The 23,725-nt window shown below is 36.8% G+C and overlaps 1 protein-coding gene, 1 non-coding gene and 1 pseudogene across 2 annotated transcripts; all 3 read left to right on the top strand.

Annotated features, from left to right (window-relative positions):
- The first annotated feature begins 361 nt into the window (after nt 1-361).
- Nucleotides 362-433, top strand: TRNAC-GCA (transfer RNA cysteine (anticodon GCA)). The gene has a single exon. It is a non-coding gene; the product is annotated as a tRNA-Cys (tRNA).
- Nucleotides 434-14,878: 14,445 nt separating this feature from the next.
- On the top strand, nt 14,879-16,475 carry LOC120106814 (ARM repeat superfamily protein). The gene is made up of 2 exons (XM_039119865.3): nt 14,879-15,970; nt 16,086-16,475. Exons 1-2 carry the CDS (start codon nt 14,969-14,971, stop codon nt 16,149-16,151), a joined length of 1,068 nt encoding a protein of 355 aa, XP_038975793.1. The 5' UTR covers nt 14,879-14,968; the 3' UTR covers nt 16,152-16,475.
- A 5,236-nt stretch (nt 16,476-21,711) lies between these two features.
- LOC148699878 (uncharacterized) lies at nt 21,712-22,395 on the top strand (annotated as a pseudogene).
- Nucleotides 22,396-23,725: the final 1,330 nt, after the last annotated feature.

Genomic DNA, 23,725 nt, shown 5'->3' on the forward strand with positions numbered 1-23,725 from the left:
ACCCGTTCTCTCTCTATCCATGAAGATTTTACCTCACTTTTGTCTCAAAATTCACGTTTTGGTCATATCCATGTTATATGAATTTAATTCCAAACATTCAGAGCCATATAGCATCATGTTGCCATATTGCCATCTAACAAAATTTCAACATAACTCACCAAGGAATGCATTAATTATACCAAATACTGAAATAACATGTTTCTACTTCATCTCTCTGTCTCTAAATTCTATTCCATGGCAAAATTTCCCCATTCCTTTTGTGACTAGATCCAATATATCAATCCAATCACATTATGCATGAGCCACATCACAACAAGATAAGCGAAATTAAGAAATGATGTGAGAACATTAAAGTACACAGGGGTCCTTAGCTCAGTGGTAGAGCATTTGACTGCAGATCAAGAGGTCACCGGTTCGAACCCGGTAGGGCCCTTAATAAATTCTTTATTTTTAGCTTGTTTTTCGATTCCTTTTGTCGTATGCTCCTCTCGTCTTCCGGTTTTTTTTTTTTTTTTTCTAATGCTCCTCTCGTCTTATTAGCTTTGTTTCATTGCTTCCACAACAACCATCACACTGTAGCTACCATGCAATCCCAAGCTTTTCCAATGAGAATTTTTTTGAGGTACTCCATTTCCAGTCTTTCCTTGGTGATATGGCGAGAATCTATAATAGAGAGTAAGAGTTCAAACTCTTCGTTATCTCTCTGAATGAAAGAGTTAACAGTCCGATACTCTGTTGAAAATTTTCCATGAATCTTGCCACAGATATGAAAAGATCCCTATGCATGAGAAAGGTATTTGGCATAAGATTCGTTCATGGCTTGCTTGCTGCCCACTCATCGAGCCAAAAGGCAATTTGTCCTCCATTTCCGATCCCAAACGAGATGCTCAAGAAGAAGAAGGTTCTTATTTTTTGAGTTACTCCATTTCCTGTCTTCCCTTGGTGATATGGCGAGAATCTGTAATAGTGAGTAAGAGTTCAAACACTTTTTTTTTTAAGGTCAAAACAGTATTTCATTTCATATATCTCTAACGTGAATACAATCAGACATATCAAAAGAAAGTAAACAAAATAAACAGTATGGGGTGCAATCTAGGCTAGTCCAGAGAATTTTCCAAGAGTGCCGGACAACATAAGAGGCGACCCAGTCGGCTGCACTGTTCGCCTTCCGATATATATGAGCAATCTAATAGGAGGTCAGCTCCCGCACCAATTTGCGTGTGTTCTATATTAGAGGATGACCATCCTCATACGTGTCCACTCCTCGTATCCAGGTATATATACATGTTTCATATTAGGGGAGCTGATTTTTGGTTTTTCTTATCTGGATCCATCTATAAAAGGAGGCCTAAGGTACCAGGTATATATTACAACACATATCATGAAAGAATATATATATATATATATATATATATATATACTCTCTACTCTCTCTCTACTTTCCATGTCTCCTCTCTCTCCTCCTGTTGTTCTATAGAGCTCCGTGTAACTTAAGCATCGAACGGCTTCTATCCAGATCAGCTCTTGCAACCTTCAAGCTTTTCTTCTTTACCATACATAGGATGAAAGCGTATATCGGATCTTCATCTCCATGCCTAGATCTATCAGTGATTTTCCACCTACTAGATCGAGTATTAATTGGTGGTAACAAAAAGTAACCAAAATTAGCAAAAGATTAAGCATAGACAAAGCTAGCATCCCATCTATCGTTCAAAATCCAGCATTTGGATCATTTCCAAATCAAGGTGCATAAAATTCCAACCCATGGCATGATGCATGGTTAATGTTGCGCAGGAGAATCAAAAATGATCCAATTATAAATTGTGCTGTTTTATCCTACCCCTTGCAAGTCATTTGTTGCACCCAAAAGATCCATTAATTTCATTTTGGCCTTTATCTACTAAGCCATGATTTGGAACAAGAGAAATGATCCAATCCATATCATGACCTCAAATGACTACCATCAAGAGAAGCATATACTTCTTTCTAGCCAAAGGCATGATCTACGGTCAATGCTGCATTAGACAATCAAAAATTCCAATGTGCATACAATCTATATTCTTTCACTGTACATGCTGTATTTTGTTGCTACAGTCTTCACCGGGTATAGTTCTTTTGGACTTTATCCAGTAAGGTCCACATCTGGAAAAGTAGTGTGATTTTGCTGCCCCAATTCCTGGTTATGCCCTTAGATGATACCACTGGAAACAGCACGTACGTTAAAGCCAAATGATTCTTTCTAAAGTTAGGTTCCAAAATCGAAATTCAGTGAAATGAACATGCATGGGCCTACGTAGATTAATTAGAACGATCGGTGAGCTCTGATATCATGTTAAGTTCTTATCTAAAATTTTAGGTATTTAGATGGATAAGTCCAAGAGTATATAAGCACGACGAGTGTATGTTCTTAGGACTATTATTCCTCGACATCAAAACCGCGTCCCCTATGACTGCATTGATTTCTATGAAACTGGAGAAAGCAAGGATGCTAAGATATCCACCAGGAGAGCAGCTGTGAATACATAAAGAGAGGGGGGGGGGGGGGGGGGGGGGATATCTTCCACCAGTGCCTGTCAAGATTCATGCAAGAGTGTTTGGAGGTAAGTATTGGGAAAAATGGTTCCCTACAAGTGTAAATCAATGATGAAATCAATAAGCAAAACAAGAACACAAAAGATTTTTACATGGTTCCCTCAATTAATGTACGTCCACGGGACCGAAGTCCAATTCCACTAATTTTGCAGGATTACAAAGTGTTTACAAGAAACACAAATGTCTCACAAAATGACAAAAAATTTGTAGGTAAAATGAGAAATGAGAAAAAGGAGGAAGAAGCTACACAAAAGCTCCAAAACAAAAGAGTGGAAAGGTTGCTGAAAAAACTGAAAAGAATAGGCATCAAGCTCTCCAAGTTACCGAAGAGACACAGAACTGCAGTCAAAGTAACAGCTATAAATTCCAGCACACTAATCTGAATTTTTCCACTCCTACTCAGCTCTTTAAAATCTCAAAAGCCAGCTTCTAATGAAGCACCAACGTTCCACAAGTTTGCCTTGAGACAAGTAGTCAAAGAAGCTTTAATTACCCAAGCAAACATTGAAGACTCACATCCCACAACTTCCGAGCATAATTAAATGCATAAGGAGGGATGCTTAACAGTAAGCAAGCTAAAGCATCTTAGAGTGATGGTGTCAACACTGTTGTTGCATTCCGAGCCCAGCTGTACACGCAAAGTCACTGGTCCCAACAGCGACTCACTTGAGGACTCGAAGACGAAGCTTCATTCTCAGAGGAAGGTCTTCGGTGCCATCCAAAGGAAATTATTCTGGTTCTCATCTGATTACTGAGTCAAGTTGGCACATCACCTCTTTAGAGTCTGGATGTCATCGGAGGCTCAAGTCTAGGGGCAGGAGTGGGACGCAGCTGGGAGAGATTCCTCTCAGGGAGCTTTCGAGTGTGGATAAAGGTGAAGGGTGAACTGGGACCTTGCAATGAAGTGAAAGCAGTGAGAAGGATTTCAGGGGGCCTGCAGGCCAATGACACTGAAAGGTTGCTGATCTGCGCCCCGCGCATGAAAGTCTTGTGTGGCCCATAAGGGGACATCTGGTTGATAGCAAATTATTTTGCAATGCAAGGATTTATAAGAGAAGACACTAACCTAAAAGTTCATTAGGTGCATTTTAGGGCTTGTTTGGTTCGTGGAAAAAGGAGGAGGAAAAGTGTGGTTAATAGAAAAGTAATGGGATATCTCTTGTTTGGTTGGAGTTTTCAAATGAGAGAGATGGAAAAGTTGTATTCTCATGGGAATATGATTTCCATATTTCATGGAAAAGTTACTTTCCTATAAGACAGGAATCACTCCATTTTTTTCTCCGAAAAGGCCCTTCAACATTAAAGAGGCATTAAAGATCTAATTTTTATTAAGGATATAATAGAAATTATACATAACTTTTCTAGGAAAGTGGATGGTCAACCAAACATAAGCACTCTCAAAATCTATCACTTTTCCATGGTCAACCAAACATGCCAAAAGTATTTTCTCAAGTATCCTCTCCCTATGAATCTGCTTCCCAGGAATCATAGTCTTAGGAGGAAAAATGCTCCCGCAAACCAAACGAGCCCCAGTGTTTATGTGCTGGAAATCCGACTTGAAGGTATAGTTGGGTTGGCTAGTGTTCTAATTGACTCATTTATTGGAATGGTTTCAATGGTAACTATTTTTGACTAGGCAAATGTCATAGACTCATATGGGATTTTATATAGCTTGGCAAATTTACCAAAAGATTTGAAAGTTCAATGTATTTCAGCCGTAAAACATTAAAATTTGGAAGAGCAATCTCAAAAAGTTATTGGAAAAAAATGAAACTACGGTGTGTCTTAAAAGATGTTGAAGAAATTCAAGTTGCTCTGGTATGCATATATATATATATATATATATATATATATATATATATATATATATATATATATATATATATATATATATATATATATATTAGAATTTGTATATTCAATGTATTTTTCTAAAAGCAAAGGTACTGGGGCTGCAACTTGAGCATGTCGGGTTGGGTTGAGGTCAATCTAACACAGTCCAACCACCTAAATCTCTCAACCACTTAAATGCCAGGTTAGTTGGGTTAGGTTAGGTCAGGTTATGCTGCATTAATCGGATTCGATTATTTTAAATAATGAATTTTGATATAAATAAAAATGTTTAGGACATTTTTGTTGGATTAATATTTATTGGATTAAAGTCTCAAACATTCGCCAATATTCAATGGTACAGTTATACATAAGTTTACAAGACCAAAGATATAAAACTTTGATCGGTGAGAATCACTCCTTACCAACCATGCAGCCCAACAAGCATGGAACGTCACTTTGACTAAAGAATTCTTGCTATTAAAAAGTTTTCTTTACACTTTACAATAGTTTAGAAAAATTTTTAAATGGCGGCACAATACGCAAAAATTCTTAAGTCAAAGTGATGCTCCCTGATTCTTGGGTATCGTTGGTAAGGAGTGATTCTCACTATTGCTAAAAAGGCGGCATGGTTGGTGAGGCTAAAACTAATAATATCATTTTCATCCTTGATTTAGGCCTAGATTTTAAGCAAACAGTTCTTTCCCTCCCACTTAACGTTTGTGGTCATAGTGCAATTCACATTATTCCTTTTGCCAATCAAAATTGTTGACAATGATCTCAGAGAAGAAAAGAAAAATGAAGGCAGCCGTGCAGGATTTTTGCTTGCACTTTTTATACTCTCCGGCTGCCGCCAAGCCAATTTTCCAGTGGCTTGGACATGGAACCCACCTAGGAAATGAAAGAAAAAGATGTTTTTCAATGGTGACAAGTCAAACAAACACCTACATTTGGAATAATACACCTAAAGAGGAATATTGATTTTTAGTTCAAACCAAAATCATAGTCCTCAAAGATATCTGCAAATAAATTCGACTAATGCTCGTTGTTCTTTTTTTTTTTTTTGTTGTTGACAAATAATACCTCAACCAAAAGAATTTTTTTTTTTTGGTTTATGGATACTGCTAATATGTACCAATGAGATAGATCTAGCAAATATGTGGTATGTTGATGTATGTGCAATGGTCTATTACTGCATGTTCGACCTTATAATCTACGAATTGATCTTTCATCATCATCATAAAACGTGGGGGAAATATATTTTTCTGTGGGGTAGAATTGCATCATCGCATGGTGGATCCAATCTTCTGGTGTTATAGTACATATATAGACACCGCTACTACTTTTAAGACTTCCTTTTTAGCTTATTTATGCATGGATTATAGCAGGTCATTTTTTGGGCTCTTCAAGTCTAAATGACACTCCAGTGCCTAGCTTGTTGGGCAAGTGGGTTTGAGCCCAACACTGGGCTTGAGACTAGAATGCTCAGGTCATGGGACCATGCAAGTGCATGTGTCTACCATATGGGTTGCGGGTTCTATATGCATAAATCTTAGGATAAGAGCTTGCAAGTTTTGGTGTGCAATCTATTTTTTGTTTTATTAGAAAAGTTTGATATTAGTTAATTATAGAGAATTTTGATTTTTGAGATTTTCTTTTTGAGAACTTTTAATGCTATTAAGAAAATTAGTAATTGAGTTTCTTCAAGTTAGAATAAGATTTAGAATCCCATAATAGAAAGTATAAAAATGGGTTTCTCTTGTATTATTTATAAATACTCTATTGGGGTTCCTAATGTAATTATACTCGAGATATTTAAGTTATTAATTAGTGAGAATTTTATTATGGAAATTGTTATTGCCTTTTCTCTATTCTCTTCATCCATTTTGGTGGATTCCTAGGACTTGTGAATAAGCGTATGAAAGCTGAATTCTTAAAGTGGCCAGTCAAAATAATATTTTGCCCTACTTCCCCTTTTTTTTCTCGTGGACAAACTTTTCGGTCAGGCCTATGGATGGATCCTTTTAGATCTACGGGCCGGCCGTTCACATGAGCATAGGGAATCTATACTCGAGCGTTCGACTTGGCCCCTGTTTTTAGTTTTGGATCTTCCAAATCATTCCCGCAGTAGATCCGGACCGATTTTTTTCTGATCCTTCGAACTTTTCGGAATAAATAAAATGGCCGGAGTTTTTGGAATGACAATTGGTATCGCTGCCTTGACCCTGGGAATAGAAGAAATCGAAGTATTTGGGGATTCGGCGCTTATCATCTGCCAAACTCAAGGGAAGTGGAAAACCAAGAAAAAACTTTTGCCATACCATGCTTATCTTGAAAAGCTCGTCCATTTTAACATCTTGCATCGTACATGCTGTAATAGGATTTATACCTCGCCATAATCGGTTGCATCAACATATTCTTTTTTCTTCGAGTTTTTAGCTCAAGTACAACACCTTCTGATGTCACCAAAGCTCTACTATCAATATACCTAGAATAATTAGATAGATCTATCATAAAAGAACAATTCAGACCAGTCCAAATATCAAAAATTACACTCTAATCTGATGAATATAAAATTTACAGAAGTCAGACTCAAAACCAACTTGACCTCACCCACTTGCAACACCGCGATGCTAGCACAAACTTAGGCATTTGTCTATTAAGCTTTTTCGCTTAAATCACACCTCTGTCATGTTGCATTGCCTCTAAAGACTTGTACACACGTCTGGTCGTGGTCAATAAATTATCCTTAGCTTTGTTAGGTCCGGGATCGACTTCAATTAATTAGCACTTCCTTGGGAAGCTGACAAATTCCACTTTTAAAAATTAGCTCAAAGCAAAGCCGGTTGACATCCAGGTCGATGATCCCTGGGTCTGGTCAAAGACTAGAAAATAGATACAAATGAGATTTCATTGATTCTCTAAATCTAGAATCTAGATCGCCCATCAGGTGGACCTAGAGTCTTCTTTTACTTTTTTTTTTAGTTTTTAGTAGTAGTAGTTTTTAAATAAAAACACCCGAGATCTTCTCCCAGGCAGTTCTTTAGATTTGATTAATCTAATTAGCCAATCGAGCAGCGAAATAGTTAATGTAACGGCCTAGGACTTCGTTCAAAATAACTAGCCGGAATGTATTATTTGAGCTTCTTAATTCTATATAAGTACTCAATATTTATCCAGCGAATAACCGATATGAGACTAAACACACGCCCACACGAGTTCTTACATGCTCCTCATCGGGCTAAGAGTTCAAATCAATTTAAATCTAATCACAAGTACTACGATCGGCTCATGGTCAGTCCTAATGGATTCATGCTACTTGTTCCTTCGCTTTTGAATGAAATCAGCAGTAAGAGTAAGTAAGTGTTTGTTCTCTTTCTTTGTAACAATTATATGACCTTACCCAAAAAAGCTAGCCAGAAGATATTTTTTTAGATTTCTTAGTTCCATATTAGCACTCAAAATCTTCTGGGCGAATAATTAATTTGGGATTAAATACATGCTTGCACGGATTCTCATATTTGAAGGGGACGTGTGGCTGTCCAACAAATTCCTCAATTCGGCACCAATATCCTCCATCAAAAAGGATGGCCAAATTTCAAGAGAGTGATCTTACACCTACACGACATAAAATTAAATGTGGTAGCGATGTTTATCAATGTCTCTGTCAAGATTATAATTTTAGTGGAGAATTTGGAATGGCGAGGAAGTACCACGCTTCCCGTTTATTTTCCAGCGCTTGTGCAATCCAATTGCAAGGTGCTAAATATTTATTCTCCATTAATGTGGAGTCAGATTGTTTGTCTTGCTACCCACTTATTTTTAATGCAAGAATCAACCTCATAAATTGGACAAGAGATAGTGAATCTGAGACGTATCTTTTGCATGGCTACTTGGATTATGCCCACTAGCCATAAGTGAAAAAACCTATGTCATGGATTTCAGGAAAATTTGTTGTTTTCATACTATAATATTGCTGGGAGATACAGTTCAGGGGAAATACTGATGTAGATGTTGAATCATAAACTATTCGTTGGAAGAAAAGGACAACAACAATGAGAAAAGAGGCAAGAAGGGCAGAGTGAGCAGCTTTTGATAGAACCCTGAGTTTTTTCATGTAATTTTGTTCTCTCTCTTTATTTCTTCTCCTAATTTTTTGTCAGGAAAATATAAGAATAGAATTTTATAAACCTTTTAGATAAGAAAATAAAATTGCAGAATGCCATACCTATTTATCTCAGCTTTCTTTTTATATTTTTTTTGGAGGGTGTGTAGATAAATAGATAAAGAGAGTAATTATTTAAGACTTGAGCACGCTAGTCACCTTCTTTAATGCAATACCATGTGTTCTTATGTCTTCAATATAATTTCTCGTATTCAAATGGCAGTTGTCTCCAACATAAGTATGATGAGCAACGCTATGATCTTTACGCAGCTTCCAAAGTCCTAATTCCTGGTACTTTGCCTATAAACACTCTTTTCGCATGAGTCCTGCAACCCAAATATGTAGCCGGTTATTTTTAACATGTATGAACTATCTAGGCACCCAATTGGATTTTTAGAGCAAACCATGTATTACTTTATAAGTATTCTAACACTACAAGAAACTTGGACATTAGTGATTCTTATTTGCCGACGCTTATTCCAAGCGTCGGCAAAAAATTTTCCCCGTCAACATTTGCCGACGCTTTTTAAAAGCGTCGGCTAATGACGACGCTTAAAAGCGTCGTCGAACTTTTAACGACGCTTTGTAGCGTCGTTAAATAACGACGCTTTGTAGCGTCGTTAAATAACGACGCTTAAAAGAGTCGTTAAAAGCGTCGTCGGAATCCAAAAAATCATCTCATTTTAGTCCCACATCGGCAGATCTGAAAAAAAAAACTGTTTATATAGCCAAACCCAACCCCTCCGCATAGATGGAATAAAGGTACTGATCGAGGAGGTTGTTTGTATTTCTGAAGGGAGGAGAAGATGCCGACCACAATTGGTTATTTTTTTGGCAAATGGTAATTCGCGACGCTTTAAAGCGTCGGTAATTCGCGACGCTTTAAAGCGTCGGTAATTTGCGACGCTTTAAAGCGTCGGTAAAGAGCGACGCTTTAAAGCGTCGGTAAAGCGCGACGCTTAAAAGCGTCGCTAAATTGGAATTAGCGACGCTTTTAAAAGCGTCGGAAAATATTTTTTCCACTGTAGCATAGGCGATGCTTTACCGACGCTTTGGAAAGCGTCGGGATGGTTTCTACCGACGCTTAAAAGCGTCGCTAATAGCCAAAAAAAGCGTCGCTAATGTCCAAGTTTCTTGTAGTGTAATTATGATAACTTGTAACAACCCAGGACCTCATCCAAAATAATTAGCCAAAAAATATTATTTGAATTTCTTTATCTTGTATAAGTACTTAAAATCTATCCAGTGAATAACCGATGTGGGACTAAACACACGCTCGCACGGGTTCTCACATACTCCCCCCATTCAAGTCTTAACGTCCTCATCTGGATAAGAGTTCAAATCTAATCACCAACACCGCAATTGGCCCGTGGTCAGCCCAATGGATCCATGCTGCAGTGTCCCCTAGTCCACATAGGTTATGAACCGGGTCCGCTCTGATACCATTTGTAACAACTCAGGACCTCACCCAAAATGGCTAGCCATAAGTTATTATTTGGATTTCTTGATCCTGTATAAGTACCTAAATTCTACCCAGCGAATAATCAATGTGGGACTAAACACACGCCCGCACAAGTCCTTATATAACTACGGTTGAATCACCATATAAAGTAATTGGCATCACCTCCTCAAATATTATTTAACTTCGTAGTAGGTAAGTGCAATGTCAGTTTTCATCATTCAGAAATGTAGTTATAGTTTGTTTTAACTTTATGCAAAAATATCTCTTATTGTTGCATAAGAATAAAACTTCCTTGGTCAAAAATGTCCCTTTATTTCTTGAGATGTCATCCATCAAATATGTCATTCATGCAAAGTTAGATATTTGAACATACAAGTTGAACATATAATAGAATTTTTGGATACTCCTAAAGGAAGGCATTTGGTATAGTTATTGTAGTTTATAAATTTGCATCACATCTCCCAAGCATTTGTCTTGACTTTATGCAATAAAATGTCTTATTGAAAACCCGTGGAATCTTCATTTTTATGAAAAGTAGAACTTCCTTGGTCAAAGATGTCCTCCATAAAAAATATCACTCATATGAAGTTACACATTCAAGATACATATGGTTAAATTGAAATGTCTATTTAATTATAGAAAAATTTATACTGAGGATTATACCTGTTGAAAATATAATAAAATTTCTAGATACTCCTAAATGAAGGTATTTAGTATAGTTATTATAGTGTATAAATTTGCATCACATCTCCCAACCATTTGTCTTGACTTCATACAATAATATGTCTTATGGATGGACCATGGAATCTTCATTCTAGAACTTCCTTGGTCAAAGATGTCCCCCTCCTCTTTTCTTTTTCTTGAGATGTCCTCCATAAAAAATATCACTCATACTGAGTTACATATTCGAGATATGTGTGGTTAAATGGAAATGTTTATTTAATTATAGAAAAACTTATATTGAGGATTATACCTGTTGAAAATAATAGAATTTCTAGATACTCCTAAGGGAAGGTATTTAGTATAGTTATTATAATTTATAGTTTAAGACGTTTGTGCTCCGTCACTTGGCATTTAGAATTTTTTAACTAAGCAATGAGATTCCTTCTCCATATCTCTGTGCCCCATGTTTTCCTTCTTATATTAATTAGATGATGTTCATAAAAACTCTCTATAGATCCCACTATTGTTACAAATCTAGGAAGAAACTAAGGGAAAAAAAAGATAGAAAAATGTATTATCATCCTGCCCTCAAATATTTTCCTTAAAGCTGAAATCTATAGATGAGATCCATTTCAAGGAGGGTTTGGAATTTATATGAGGATAGAATTCTGGCCTAACAATCGATCGAAGGTAAATACGAGGTCTGTAACAAAAATTAAAATAGATAATTTTAAATAAAATCAATTATCCTATTCATGATATATGGATTTTTTGACAAACAAAGAGCCACATTGAAATTAATTTTTAATAAACAAAAATGAATTAATGGTTCCAATCGGCTTAGTTGGTAAAGTCATTGGATGTTGACATCAATGCCATAGTTGAAATCTAGTCTGTAATTAATTTCGGCTAGACTTTCTTTAGTCTTAGTTATAAGAACAAAAATACAAAATTAAAAAATTAAAGAAAAAAGTACATTGGAAAGAAACATAACTTTCCTTGGACTAGATAAATAGAAAAACTGAATATAAAGTGGTGATCTAGATGGGTATAGATGGTTGAGTAGTTTAATCAAATAAATGTTTCTAGAAGTAATAAGATGAAAATATAATTAGATCTCAATAGTTTAATTTGAGGGCTTACACTAAGATGGTGAAGAATATTTAAACTATGGTAACTCTAAAAATTCTCTTTTTCATAAAATAAAAGAAAATAAATAGATGGATCAAAAAATTATATCCGCTCTCTCCCCAACCAAAGAGCCACATTGAAATTAATTTTTAATAAACAAAAAAGGACTAATGGTACCAATCGGCTTGGTTGGTAAAGTCATTAGTTGTTGACATCAATGGCATAGTTGAAATCCAGTCCGTAATTAATTTCGGCTAGACTTTCTTTAGTCTTAGTTATAAGAACAAAAATAGAAAATTAAAAAATTAAAGAAAAAGAGTACATTGGAAAAAAAATATAACTTTTCTCGGACTAGATAAATAGAGAAACTGGATATAAAGTGGCGATCTAGATGGGTATAGATGGTTGAGCAGTTTAATCAAACAAATATTTTTAGAAGTAATAAGATGAAAAAATAATTAGATCTCAATAGTTTAATTTGATGGCTTACACTGAGATGGTGAAGAGTTTTTAAACTATGGTAACCATAAAAATTCTCTTTTTCATAAAATAAAAGAAAATAAATAGATGGATCAAAAAATTACATCTACTCTCTCCCCAACCAAATAGCCACATTGAAATTAATTTTTAATAAACAAAAAAGGATTAATGGTACCAATCGGCTTAGTTGGTAAAGTCATTAGTTGTTAACATCAATGGCATAGTTGAAATCCAGTCCGTAATTAATTTCGGCTAGACTTTCTTTAGTCTTAGTTATAAGAAAAAAATAGAAAATTAAAAAATTAAAGAAAAAGAGTACATTGGAAAGAAACATAGCTTTTCTTGGATTAGATAAATAGAGAAACTGGATATAAAGTGGCGATCTAGATGGGTATAGATGGTTGAGTAGTTTAATCAAACAAATGTTTTTAGAAGTAATAAGATGAAAATATAATTAGATCTCAATATTTTAATTTTATGGCTTACACTAAGATGGTGAAGAGTTTTTAAACTATGGTAACTATAAAAATTCTCTTTTTCAAAAAATAAAAGAAATGGTACCAATCGGCTTAGTTGGTAAAGTCATTAGTTTTTGACATCAATGGCATAGTTGAAATCTAGTCCATAATTAATTTCGGCCAGACTTTCTTTAGCCTTAGTTATAAAAACACAAATAAAAAATTAAAAAATAAAAGAAAAAGAGTATGTTGGAAAGAAACATAACTTTTCTCGGATTAGATAAATAGAGAAATTGGATATAAAGTGGCGATCTAGATGGGTATAGATGATTGAGTAGTTTAATCAAACAAATGTGTTTAAAAGTAATAAGATGAAAATATAATTAGATCTCAATAGTTTTATTTTATGGCTTACACTGAGATGGTGAAGAGTTTTTAAACTATAGTAACTATAAAAATTTCTCTTTTTCATAAAATAAAAAAAATAAATAGATGGATCAAAAAGTTACACCTGCTCTCTCCCCAACCAAATAGACACATTGAAATTAATTTTTAATAAACAAAAAAGGATTAATGGTACCAATCGGCTTAGTTGGTAAAGTCATTAGTTGTTGATATCAATGACATAGCTGAAATCTAGTCATGGCAGTCTCCAAGAGGAACCTTCACCCCCCCTGGGGGAGGTCGGGTGGAATTTTTCAGACCTTCTGATCCCACCCTGAACCGCTCATAATCAATATCTTACATAGCCTGTTCTTGGGCCAATTGATCCAGTTGGAGCTTATCACCGAATACTACCTGAACCAACTAGATCTCCGCCTTCTTGTACGTACCACTGATTGAGGGAACCCGCAGGTCTTGAGTCTTAGTAGGAAAAGTTATCCTTATTGGAGGAGGTCCTCTTCCCTAAGTTACAAGAGCTTTTGGGATAGGGATGGAAGCCTGAAAGTTTTTGATGAGGTTTTGGATCGAATTCCTTAGGTGTAATTAATTTCGGCTAGACTTTCTTTAGTCTTACTTATAGGAACAAAAATAAAAAATTAAGAAATTAAAGAAAAAGAGTACATTGGAAAGAAACATATCTTTTCTCGGATTAGATAAATAGAGAAACTGGATATAAAGTGGCGATCTAGATGGGTATAGATGGTTGAGTAGTTTAATCAAACAAATGTTTTTACAAGTAATAAGATGAAAATATAATTAGATCTCAATAGTTTAATTTTATGGCTTACACTGAGATGGTGAAGAGTTTTTAAACTATGGTAACTATAAAAATTCTCTTTTTCATAAAATAAAAGAAAATAAATAGATGGATCAAAAAATTACACCAGCTCTCTCCCCAACCAAGCAAAAAGAATTCATGGAAAGGGGAATCCTTTTTATCCATGGAAAAGTAAACATCTGTATGTTTGATTTGTTAGAAAGTTTGTTAGTTTGAGAAAAGAAATGATTATCACTATACTTAGAAAAAAAAAAGTCATATATTTTTATCTGTCAACATTTTTATCAAAAAGATGAATGTTTCCAATAAATACGAAAGAAGCAAGCATATTTAGATGATAATTACGCTTTCATGTGTTTTTTTTTTTTTTTTTGTTTTGCTGCAACCAATCTGGCGCATTAGTTCAAAAGACCCTTGAGGTATAACTAACAAGTTCCATAAAAATCATGGAAATAAAATGCTGTATTTTTAGCAGAAATTTTCAACTTCATAGTTTTTCTTTTTCTTTCACTTTCCAAATATTTCAACTATGTAGAACCTTTTATCAAGTGTAAACTACCGAAATCTAAAACTAGAAAATCAAACAAAAACAAAAAAATAAGAAAAAAGAACACCAGTCAGATCAAGTAAGTAATCTCAGGGATTCTTGGTGGAAGAGAGAAAGGAGGAGAGAGAGAGAGAATATCTTGTCACTGAAAAAGCAGAAGATTTGGCCCAAAACCCGACTTTTCTCTTGCTAACGGAAGAAGCCATATACCACAACCACCCCAGGCGTCCCCTCTTCCCACGTGCGCACGCCACTGAGATTCCGTACGGCTTGGCCCCTCGCACGTGTCAGCTCTCCCCGGTATGCCCGCCCTGTCCCCGAGCCTCGCATATTTCCTCTTCTTATGTTTCACCCTCCCCCTTCTCGAACGCAAGGCACCATCTTTTTCTTCTCTTTCCACTGTGGGTAGAAGTTTTGGATGGAAACCGCGAGCCTTGCGAACTATAGGTACATGGCCCGCAACTTCAGCGACGGCGGAGACTCCTCCGGCGCCTTCAGCGACTGCAACAGCGACCGCTCCGGCGAGTTCCCCTCCGCCGCCCCGTCCGCCTCCAACGGCGGCGCCGCCCTTCACCGCCTCCTCATGTCCTGCGCCGCCGACTACTCCGACGAGGTCGTCCGCGGCCTCATCTCCGATTTAGAGTCCCCCTCCGCCCCTGTCGAAACCCAGCTCCACGCGGCCATGGTGCTCCGCCTCCTGGCCAAGCACAACCCGGAGAACCGCCTCAAGATCGCCCGCGCCGGCGCCGTCCGGCCACTCGTCGCCCTCCTCTCCCACCCGGACCCCCAGCTACAGGAGCACGGCGTCACCGCGATCCTCAATCTCTCCCTCTGCGACGAGAACAAGGACGCCATCTTCGCCGCCGGGGCCATCCGCCCCCTCGTCCGCGCCCTCAAGACCGGCACCCCCGCCGCCCGCGAGAACGCCGCCTGCGCCCTCCTTCGCCTCTCCCAGGTCGACGAGCACAAGATCGCCATCGGCCGCTCCGGCGCGATCCCCCATCTCGTCCACCTCCTCGAGACCGGGGGCCCGCGGGGGAAGAAGGACGCCTCGACTGCCCTCTACTCGCTGTGCTCCACGCGGGAGAACAAGATCCGGGCCGTCAAGGAGGGGGTCATGCGGCCGCTGCTGGAGCTGATGGCGGATCCGGAGTCCGGGATGGTAGACAAGGCAGCGTACGTGCTGAACTCGCTGGTGGCGGCGGCGGAGGGGCGGGCGGCCGCGGTGGAAGAGGGCGGCATCCCGGTCCTCGTCGAGATGGTCGAAGTCGGCACCCAGCGCCAGAAGGAGATCGCGACGCTTACGCTCCGCCAGATCTGCGAGGAAAGCGTCGCCTACCGGGCCATGGTCTCCCGCGAGGGCGCCATCCCGCCGCTCGTCGCCCTCTCCCAGTCCGGCACCACCCGAGCCAAACTCGAGGTAATTTTTTTATTTATTTCTTTAATTAATACTTTTTTAAAAAAAATTCCACTTTATTATGATTGCTTTATTTGTATATTTTTTTGGTCATTGGTTGATCGATTCTGGATTTCAGGCGGAGGCGCTGATCGAGCTGTTGAGGCAGCCGAGGACGGCGAGGCGGGGGAGGGAGGCGGAATAGGGATGAGGCAGCCGGCGACTCGAAATTGTGCCACGTGGCGGGTGTGCAATGATGGTTTGGGTTGTTATTTTGGAATGTAAATATGTGACCGAGAGGGAGTGTACATTTGTAGAGGACTGAAAGGTCTTTTCTTTTCTTACGACCTTTCTTCCTTTCGTTTTGTTTTGTTTTGTACAATTCTGAAGAAAAGACAGTAAAAAAAAAAAAAAGGGTACTCAAGTGAGGTGTGGTGAGGTTTGGTGTATGAAGAATGATTTCGGTTCACACCATTCCATGGCATTGGTGCTGCTGATTGCAATAAAAAAAGGGAAAAAATTGGGTGCATTTATGTGGTGTCGGCATGAGATGCGTTATGTGCGGAATTTTAAAGACCGAGGGCCATTTACCCTTCACTTTAGGACTTTATATTATGGAATGGGAAGTGGAGGCATAGGGCGAAGAATTTTTGAGATTAAGAAGATTCTAGTGATATCAGTGCCGCAACTACTATTAAGGTTGTTGTATATAACTCTTTAATGGCCTCTACGGGGTCTCTCTTTTTACTCCTGGGCTGATGTTGGGGCACGGTGGGTCGCAGTTGGTCCGGCGAGGGAGAGGAGGGCGGGGACAAAGGATTTTGTCTCGTTGCAGGATCGACAGGACATGATGGGCAGGATCTAAGGGAGGCACATGTCCACGTGGGAGTGTCCTTCTAGGGCTTATGAGTGGCGTCCTGTTTCACGTGCGTTGATTTTATGAACGAAGCGTCTTTTGCGTTGATGATGGGAGGCGTGGATATGTTGAAGGTGCGTTTGCTGGCAGATATTTGATTCTGTGGTTGGTGGTTGTCTGGGAGGTGTTTATTTCCAAAATCCACACAATTCTTGAATTGGAGGATGCCATACTAGACTAAGGGGGGGCCACAGTTCAGGCATCTAAGCTACTAGATGTTGGTGGCATGTGGAACTTGAAGAACCCCCTTGAACAATAACACTTGTGGCTGAAAAGTAACTCCTGGATCCAAATTTAACATAGTGTGTATGTGTGTGTGTATGGCACTTGACGATTGGATATCTATATACCACGTCATCACTCATATGCCACATCATCACTTATATATGCATCATCAAAATAAAATTTTTTGTGTTATGCCATATCATCACTTATATACCACATCATCATTCATATGCTATATCTTCATCAATCGGTCATGTAATCATCTATCTAATCAGCAGGGGCGGCCCAATGCCCCAATTGTTTTTGAGGCCTTTTCTGGGGTGGGCCTTCTTTGGGCCGGGGTCTTAAGCGACCGCCTAAGTCGCCTAAGGGTTGGGCCGGCCCTGCAAATCAGTTTTTACATTGTCACCAGTCATATAATCATTGGTTAATATTAGCAAGAACTTTCGATGAGAGAAAGTGGCTGAAATATGGGGTAATGACCATATTAAAATTAGGAGTGCAAATGGATTAGGTTGGATTGGGTCATGAATGACCTCGACCAAACTCGATTTCTTATTTAGGTCCTAATGTTGGATCTAGACCCAATCAAATAGAAGATTGGGTCGGGTCTGGTCGAGTCCACGGCTACAATTTTTGACCCAGTAGGTCATTCGGATCGGGTCAAGTCATACATAACCCGGTCCCAATCCAAAAATTCGAGTCCAATTCAGGTCCAGATCGGGTCATGCTATAATTCTTAATAAAGAAACATAATTCACTACTTTAAAGTTGAACTTTTTATCCGTAATTTTTCTTTACCAAGATAAGTAAGTTTAAACACATTTTAGACTAACTAGTCCAAGCTAAACATCCCCCAAATATATCAAAAAAAGTGGAGACTCTATTAACAAATGGAATTTCATACACATTTCGAAGAATAACAATGTCGCATCGTAATGAAATTTACATAATTCAACTGGAAGCCTGCCACAACTTTTATTTTTGAATTAAAAAATATCTTATAATACTAGAGGAAAAATGTCTCAAATGTTGTTTGGATTGGCAAAAATGGTTTTTCACATGGACCTTTTTAAGTGTCCCAGTTTATCCATCAACTAGATGCCCCACATCAGTCTTATCAGATTGATTATACTTAATTAAACTAAATGTTCTGACAACTCCAACAACATTAACAATCTAAAGAGACAATGGTTCACCAGCAGATGCTAACAAACTGATAATATTATCAGATTAATTCATGACTACGGCAAGTACAAACAATGATATGAATGCTGACCAAGAATTCAACAAGCCCCTACGGGCCCAGATTGGATAATTCGGGATTGGATCGGGTCGGATCAAGTCGTTGAATAAACGATCTAAAATTAACCCAAAAAATAATGGGTCAGGTCGGATTGGATTGGGTCAAAATTCAGTGAACTCAAACTAAACCGAAAAAAGGAACAAGTCCAATTTCAGACCCCGACTCGGCCTTACGGATCCTTTAAAGTGGGTTGGATCGAGTCTAAATGAGCCGGATCAGGTTGGGTCATGGGTCACTCGACTTCTTTGTAGCCTTAATTAAAATAGTTAAAAAAATAAGAACCAAATTTAATCTTTTTAAAGTTTAGAGACTTATCAAAAATCCAACCTAGATTTGGAGGACCAAAAACATAATTAACCCTTATTTAAATTTCATCCTTCAGATTGCGTAAAAATAGAGAATTTATCATCAACAAAAACAAATTTCCGAACAGGGAATTTTCTATAACCAAAACCCACAGAAAAACCCAAATAAATGAGAGCGCATGTCTCATGGGAGGTCAGGGTCGACGTTGTTAGAAGATATAAAGGCTATGTTGTGGGATTTAAACATGAAACCTGATGGTGTTAGTTGTTAAGTAAAGAGGCATGTAGCAAAGGGATGTTAGACTCATATTGGGAACGAGATTTGAGAGGTAAAGGGCTAAGGCAGTTGTTAATAAATACATGCGGAGAAATAGCCATTGGCTTAAGATAGATTGCTAAAATCTTTCGGAAAAATAAGCTGGTCATGATTTCCAAATTGTTATTCCAAATGTAAGAGGAGTTGCCTCACTGTTGCTATAGATGTGAGTTTGTTGCCTTGTTGCTGTTAAGGATGGGAGGGAGCCATCATGGAAGATTAAGCCCCTGGTGCTTTAAGCTGCAGATGAGAGAGAAAGAGAGGCTAAGAAGTCTCTGAGTTTAAGGAACAGGATGAAGCGAAACCACCCAAAAACAAATTTAAAAAAGAAGATGATTTTAACTTTGTTATAGGCAGTGATTTTAGGCCCCGTTTGAGGGAGCTTTTGGAGGGCCAAAAAGCATTTTCTAGCCCTCCAAAAATACTTTTAGATAAAATAAGAGTATTTGGTAAAAATTTCGAAAATAACCTTTTGGGAGAAGCTCCAGTTTAGAACTTTTCGAAAAAGAACTTTTAAGCCCGATCGAGAAGCTATTTTCTGACTAAAATATCCGTAATAAAATATAACAATTACACAAAATGTTCCTTTATAATCCTGAAAATCTACAGGAATCCTAATAAGAAACCCTAGTCGCTGAATAGATTTCCTTCCATGCAAACAAGATATTCTTTTTTTCTATTTTTGTATAAATCCTTTTGAATCTTGTTTTAGAAAAAAAATTATAATTTCTTTTCCATTCCTTCCAAAACAATCAGTCTTGTCTCTCTATTTTCCATCGACATTGTGGTCCACGCTGAGGTTAGTGGTGGGAATCACCGCCGTCACTGAGAATTTAGTGACGCATGTTTTTGTAACCAATTCAGTGACGGAAGCTCTGGTCATAAATTCCCTATTAGTAACCGAAAACACGGTATAGTGAAGGGAATCTCTATCACTATACGCGTGTTTTCTGGTAGTGGTCCTTCTCTGAGCATGGACTGCGATGCATCAGGAGAAAATGGATTGCGGCATCGCGGTCCATTCATCAAGAGGATATGGACCGCAGCATCGTGATCTATGCTCAAACGAGGATCGTGACATCACTGTCTACGCATCAAAAGGATATGGACTACGGCATTGCGGTCCACACATTAGGAGGATATGGACCACGGCATCGTGATCCAAGCTCAAGTGTGGACCGCGACATCATGGCCCTCCTTTGAGTGTGGACTGCGATGTACCGCGACATCGCGGTCCACCAACTCCCTCTCCTGATTGATCTCGTGGTCCACGATGGACCGCAAGATCAATCGTGTTATAAAGAGAGGATCTCTCTCTATTACAGAGAGTGCTTTCTTTGTAATAGAGAGACAGAGAGAGGATATGGCTATGCCCTACTTTGTCGGCTCTATAGTATTTACTAGAAAAGGTATTCAGTTATTAGAAAACAATCAATATACATGTCGAATCAAGATATTATTTGTTTCCGTTTATGTGTGGATTGCATTGCTAGATTTTGTTTATTATCATACTTGATTAAAAAAAAATTGAGCTTGGCTATTGACCGTAGTCATACAGCTATTGACATGTAGCATGTGTTTTGTGAATTAAACAATGTTTCTAACACATTGTACTAATTACTTCATTTGCTATTGATTGTTGACTGAATACATACTAGCAAATCCCATCAAGCAATTCTATTTATTTTAAATTTTTACAAAAGAACATCAGGAGATGTTTGTGGCTCTCCAAGATTCCTATCTTCAGATTGAATGGCTCAAGCGAATATCAAACCTACAAAAGAAGTAGTTGTTGATGTACTATTATGGAAATATGTTTTGTAGTTTTAATTATAAACTTCTATTTCAGAATGATGATGGACTATATATATTTGTGCTATCTCTTGGATAATGTATCATGGATGCTATTGATTTTATGGATATTATAGATATTATGAGTTGGTGTTTTTTTGTATTGTTTGTGTTATTTGTATTATATATTTATATATCATTTGTTTTATTTGTTATGGACGTTTTATTTTTTGCATAATATTTTTTCTACAGGTATGGGTAGCATTGACAATAGTTCTGAGGAGAATTATTCCAGTAAAGATGAGATAGTTGATGATGATAATTTTTATATTTTACTAACTGCAACTGTTTGTACAATTACTGAATATTACACAAAAAATATTGAGAGAAGCCTTGTAGAACCTCCTATCAAACTGGATACAGGTTTGTATCAGAGATCTTAAATGGCAATCTAGATAGATGCCAGCAATAATTTCGAATGAAAAAACATCTATTTATTGATCTGTGTATGGAATTGAAAGTCAAATATGGTTTAAAAGCTTCTAGATATCTTCCTGTTGAGGAGCTGGTGTCTATGTTTTTGATAATTCTAGGACACGGGCTTGGGAATAGGATGGTTCAAAAAAAAATTTAACATTCCGAAGAAACAATTAGTAGATATTTTACCCATGTTTTAAATGTTGTTTTAAGAATGTCCAAGAATATTATTAGCCCGGTTGATAAAGAGTTCAAAAATATTCTAAGTAAAATCTGCAATGATAGTCATTGGTGACCTTATTTTAAGGACTGCATTGGAAAAATTGATGCACTCATATACCAATAAAATTTTTTCCATCCAAACAAGTACCATATATTGGCCGAAAAGGAATTCCTACACAAAATATTATGGCATGTTGTGATTTTGATATGTGTTTTACTTTTGTTTGTGCTGGATGGGCGGGTGCTGCTCATGATACTCGTATTTTTTTAGATACTATACACAGAGAAGAGCTCCAATTTCCACACCCACCTAGAGGTATGCATTTTAATAAAATATATTATAATGTAGACATATGCATGTTAATTAAATATAGTATGATCGCAGGTATACTTTTTTAACTTTCATGCATAAGTGTAAAATATAACTCATATATATATATGGAGGTAAATATTATTTGGTGGATGCAAGATATCCTCACATGTCAGGATATATAGGGCTTCACAAAAGGGAGAGGTATCATTTACCAGATTTTCGACATGGAAGTCAACTAAGGGGTATGTTTGAAATATTTAATCATGCACATTCCTCCTTGAGATGCACTATTGAGAGGATATTCAGATGCTGGAATGTAGATGGAGAATATTGAGTACCATGCCCAACTTTTCTTATCATAAAAAAGTCCAAATTGTGGTGGCTTCCATGGTTTTCATAATTTTATTAGAAATCATGCAATCAAAGATTTGGATTTTCAGCCTTATGATGATAATGAGGATCTACTTCTTTCTGATTGTTTAGAGATTAATGAACTGCAGAAAGAACTAAGTGTAGAGCAAAGCCAAATATTGGGTAACCGTGAGATGGATATTTTGCGTGATTATATTGCTTCTTAACTTATAGCTCGTTGACTCCTTTTCTTTATGAAATTGTTGAGGAGCTAGTTGTTTCATTTTGTATTTGAGTAAACAGAAATATTGCTTCTTGTATTTTTGTTGCTACTACATCATCAATGTTAAAAAGTAGAAATAAGGTAAAGTTTAGGTAGGATATTAACTGTGTTCAAGCCTTGATTAACTATGTGCCAAGATATATAATGTGTGTACCAGTTTAGATTAACTGCATTCAATTCTTATTTAACTGTATACCACGCTATATGAAGTGTATTCCAAGCCTCATTAAATTGTGTATATAGAACATGCTACATAGTTTCTCATTTGTGTAATTCTCATCTGAAAATTTAATAATTGTTTAACCAATTTTATCACCTAGCTAGGACATTTGTTAGAGAGATAAATGATCATTAAGAAGGTAAAAAATTAATTTACACTAATAATTATAATATTTTATACCTTTATTATTGTATGATACTATAAATATAATATTATATTACATTATATCATAATACATTAATATGTTATGTTCAATAATTTAATATTATGTTATATTATGAAAAATTAATTTATGTTAATAATTATAATATACCTTTATTATTGTATTATATTATAAATATAATATTAAATTACATTATATCATAATACATTGATATGTTATGTTAAATAATTTAATATTGCTATAGTATACAATATTATATTACTATATTATAATAATATTATATTAGATTACAGTAATATTATATTATATCATATATTTACGTATTAATATATATTATATTTTATTATGCTTTGTTTTATAATACTATGCAGTGTCCTTTATGGTCATTTTGTCATACCAACAGTACTTTTTTAGTTTGTTTATCAAACATATGTTAAAGTAGCATAATACTTTAGTAATGTAGTTACCAAACAGCAAACAACTTTTTATAAAAGCTCTACTTCAGAAAGCTCTACTACTGCCAACAGCTCTGCCAAATAGGATCTTAGTAGCCATGAACAACTATAAAGCCGTTAGGCAATGCATGGGATTTAACATGAAGTTTTTATTTTTAGTTAATTTTCATAATCAAGTTATCATGAATTGCAACTTTGATTTTATATATATATTCCCATCAAAAAAAAAACTTTGATTACATTTTTCCTTTGAGACATGCATTTGTCCATAAACTTGTACTATTTTTATAAAAATAACTAATGTCAAACAACTATTGGCAAGAGGAACCATGTTTTAGCTAGAATTTGGCTTAAGATTCAGTCTGAGTACGGATTTATGAACTCCTGGAGTACCTTTTTACTATGAAGAATCGATCGACATCAAATAACTAGACAA

Source organism: Phoenix dactylifera, chromosome 15 (assembly GCF_051530095.1).
Source record: "Phoenix dactylifera cultivar Ajwa chromosome 15, Ajwa_hap1_PhDact_Kaust_v1.1, whole genome shotgun sequence".
Taxonomy (NCBI): Eukaryota; Viridiplantae; Streptophyta; class Magnoliopsida; order Arecales; family Arecaceae; genus Phoenix; species Phoenix dactylifera.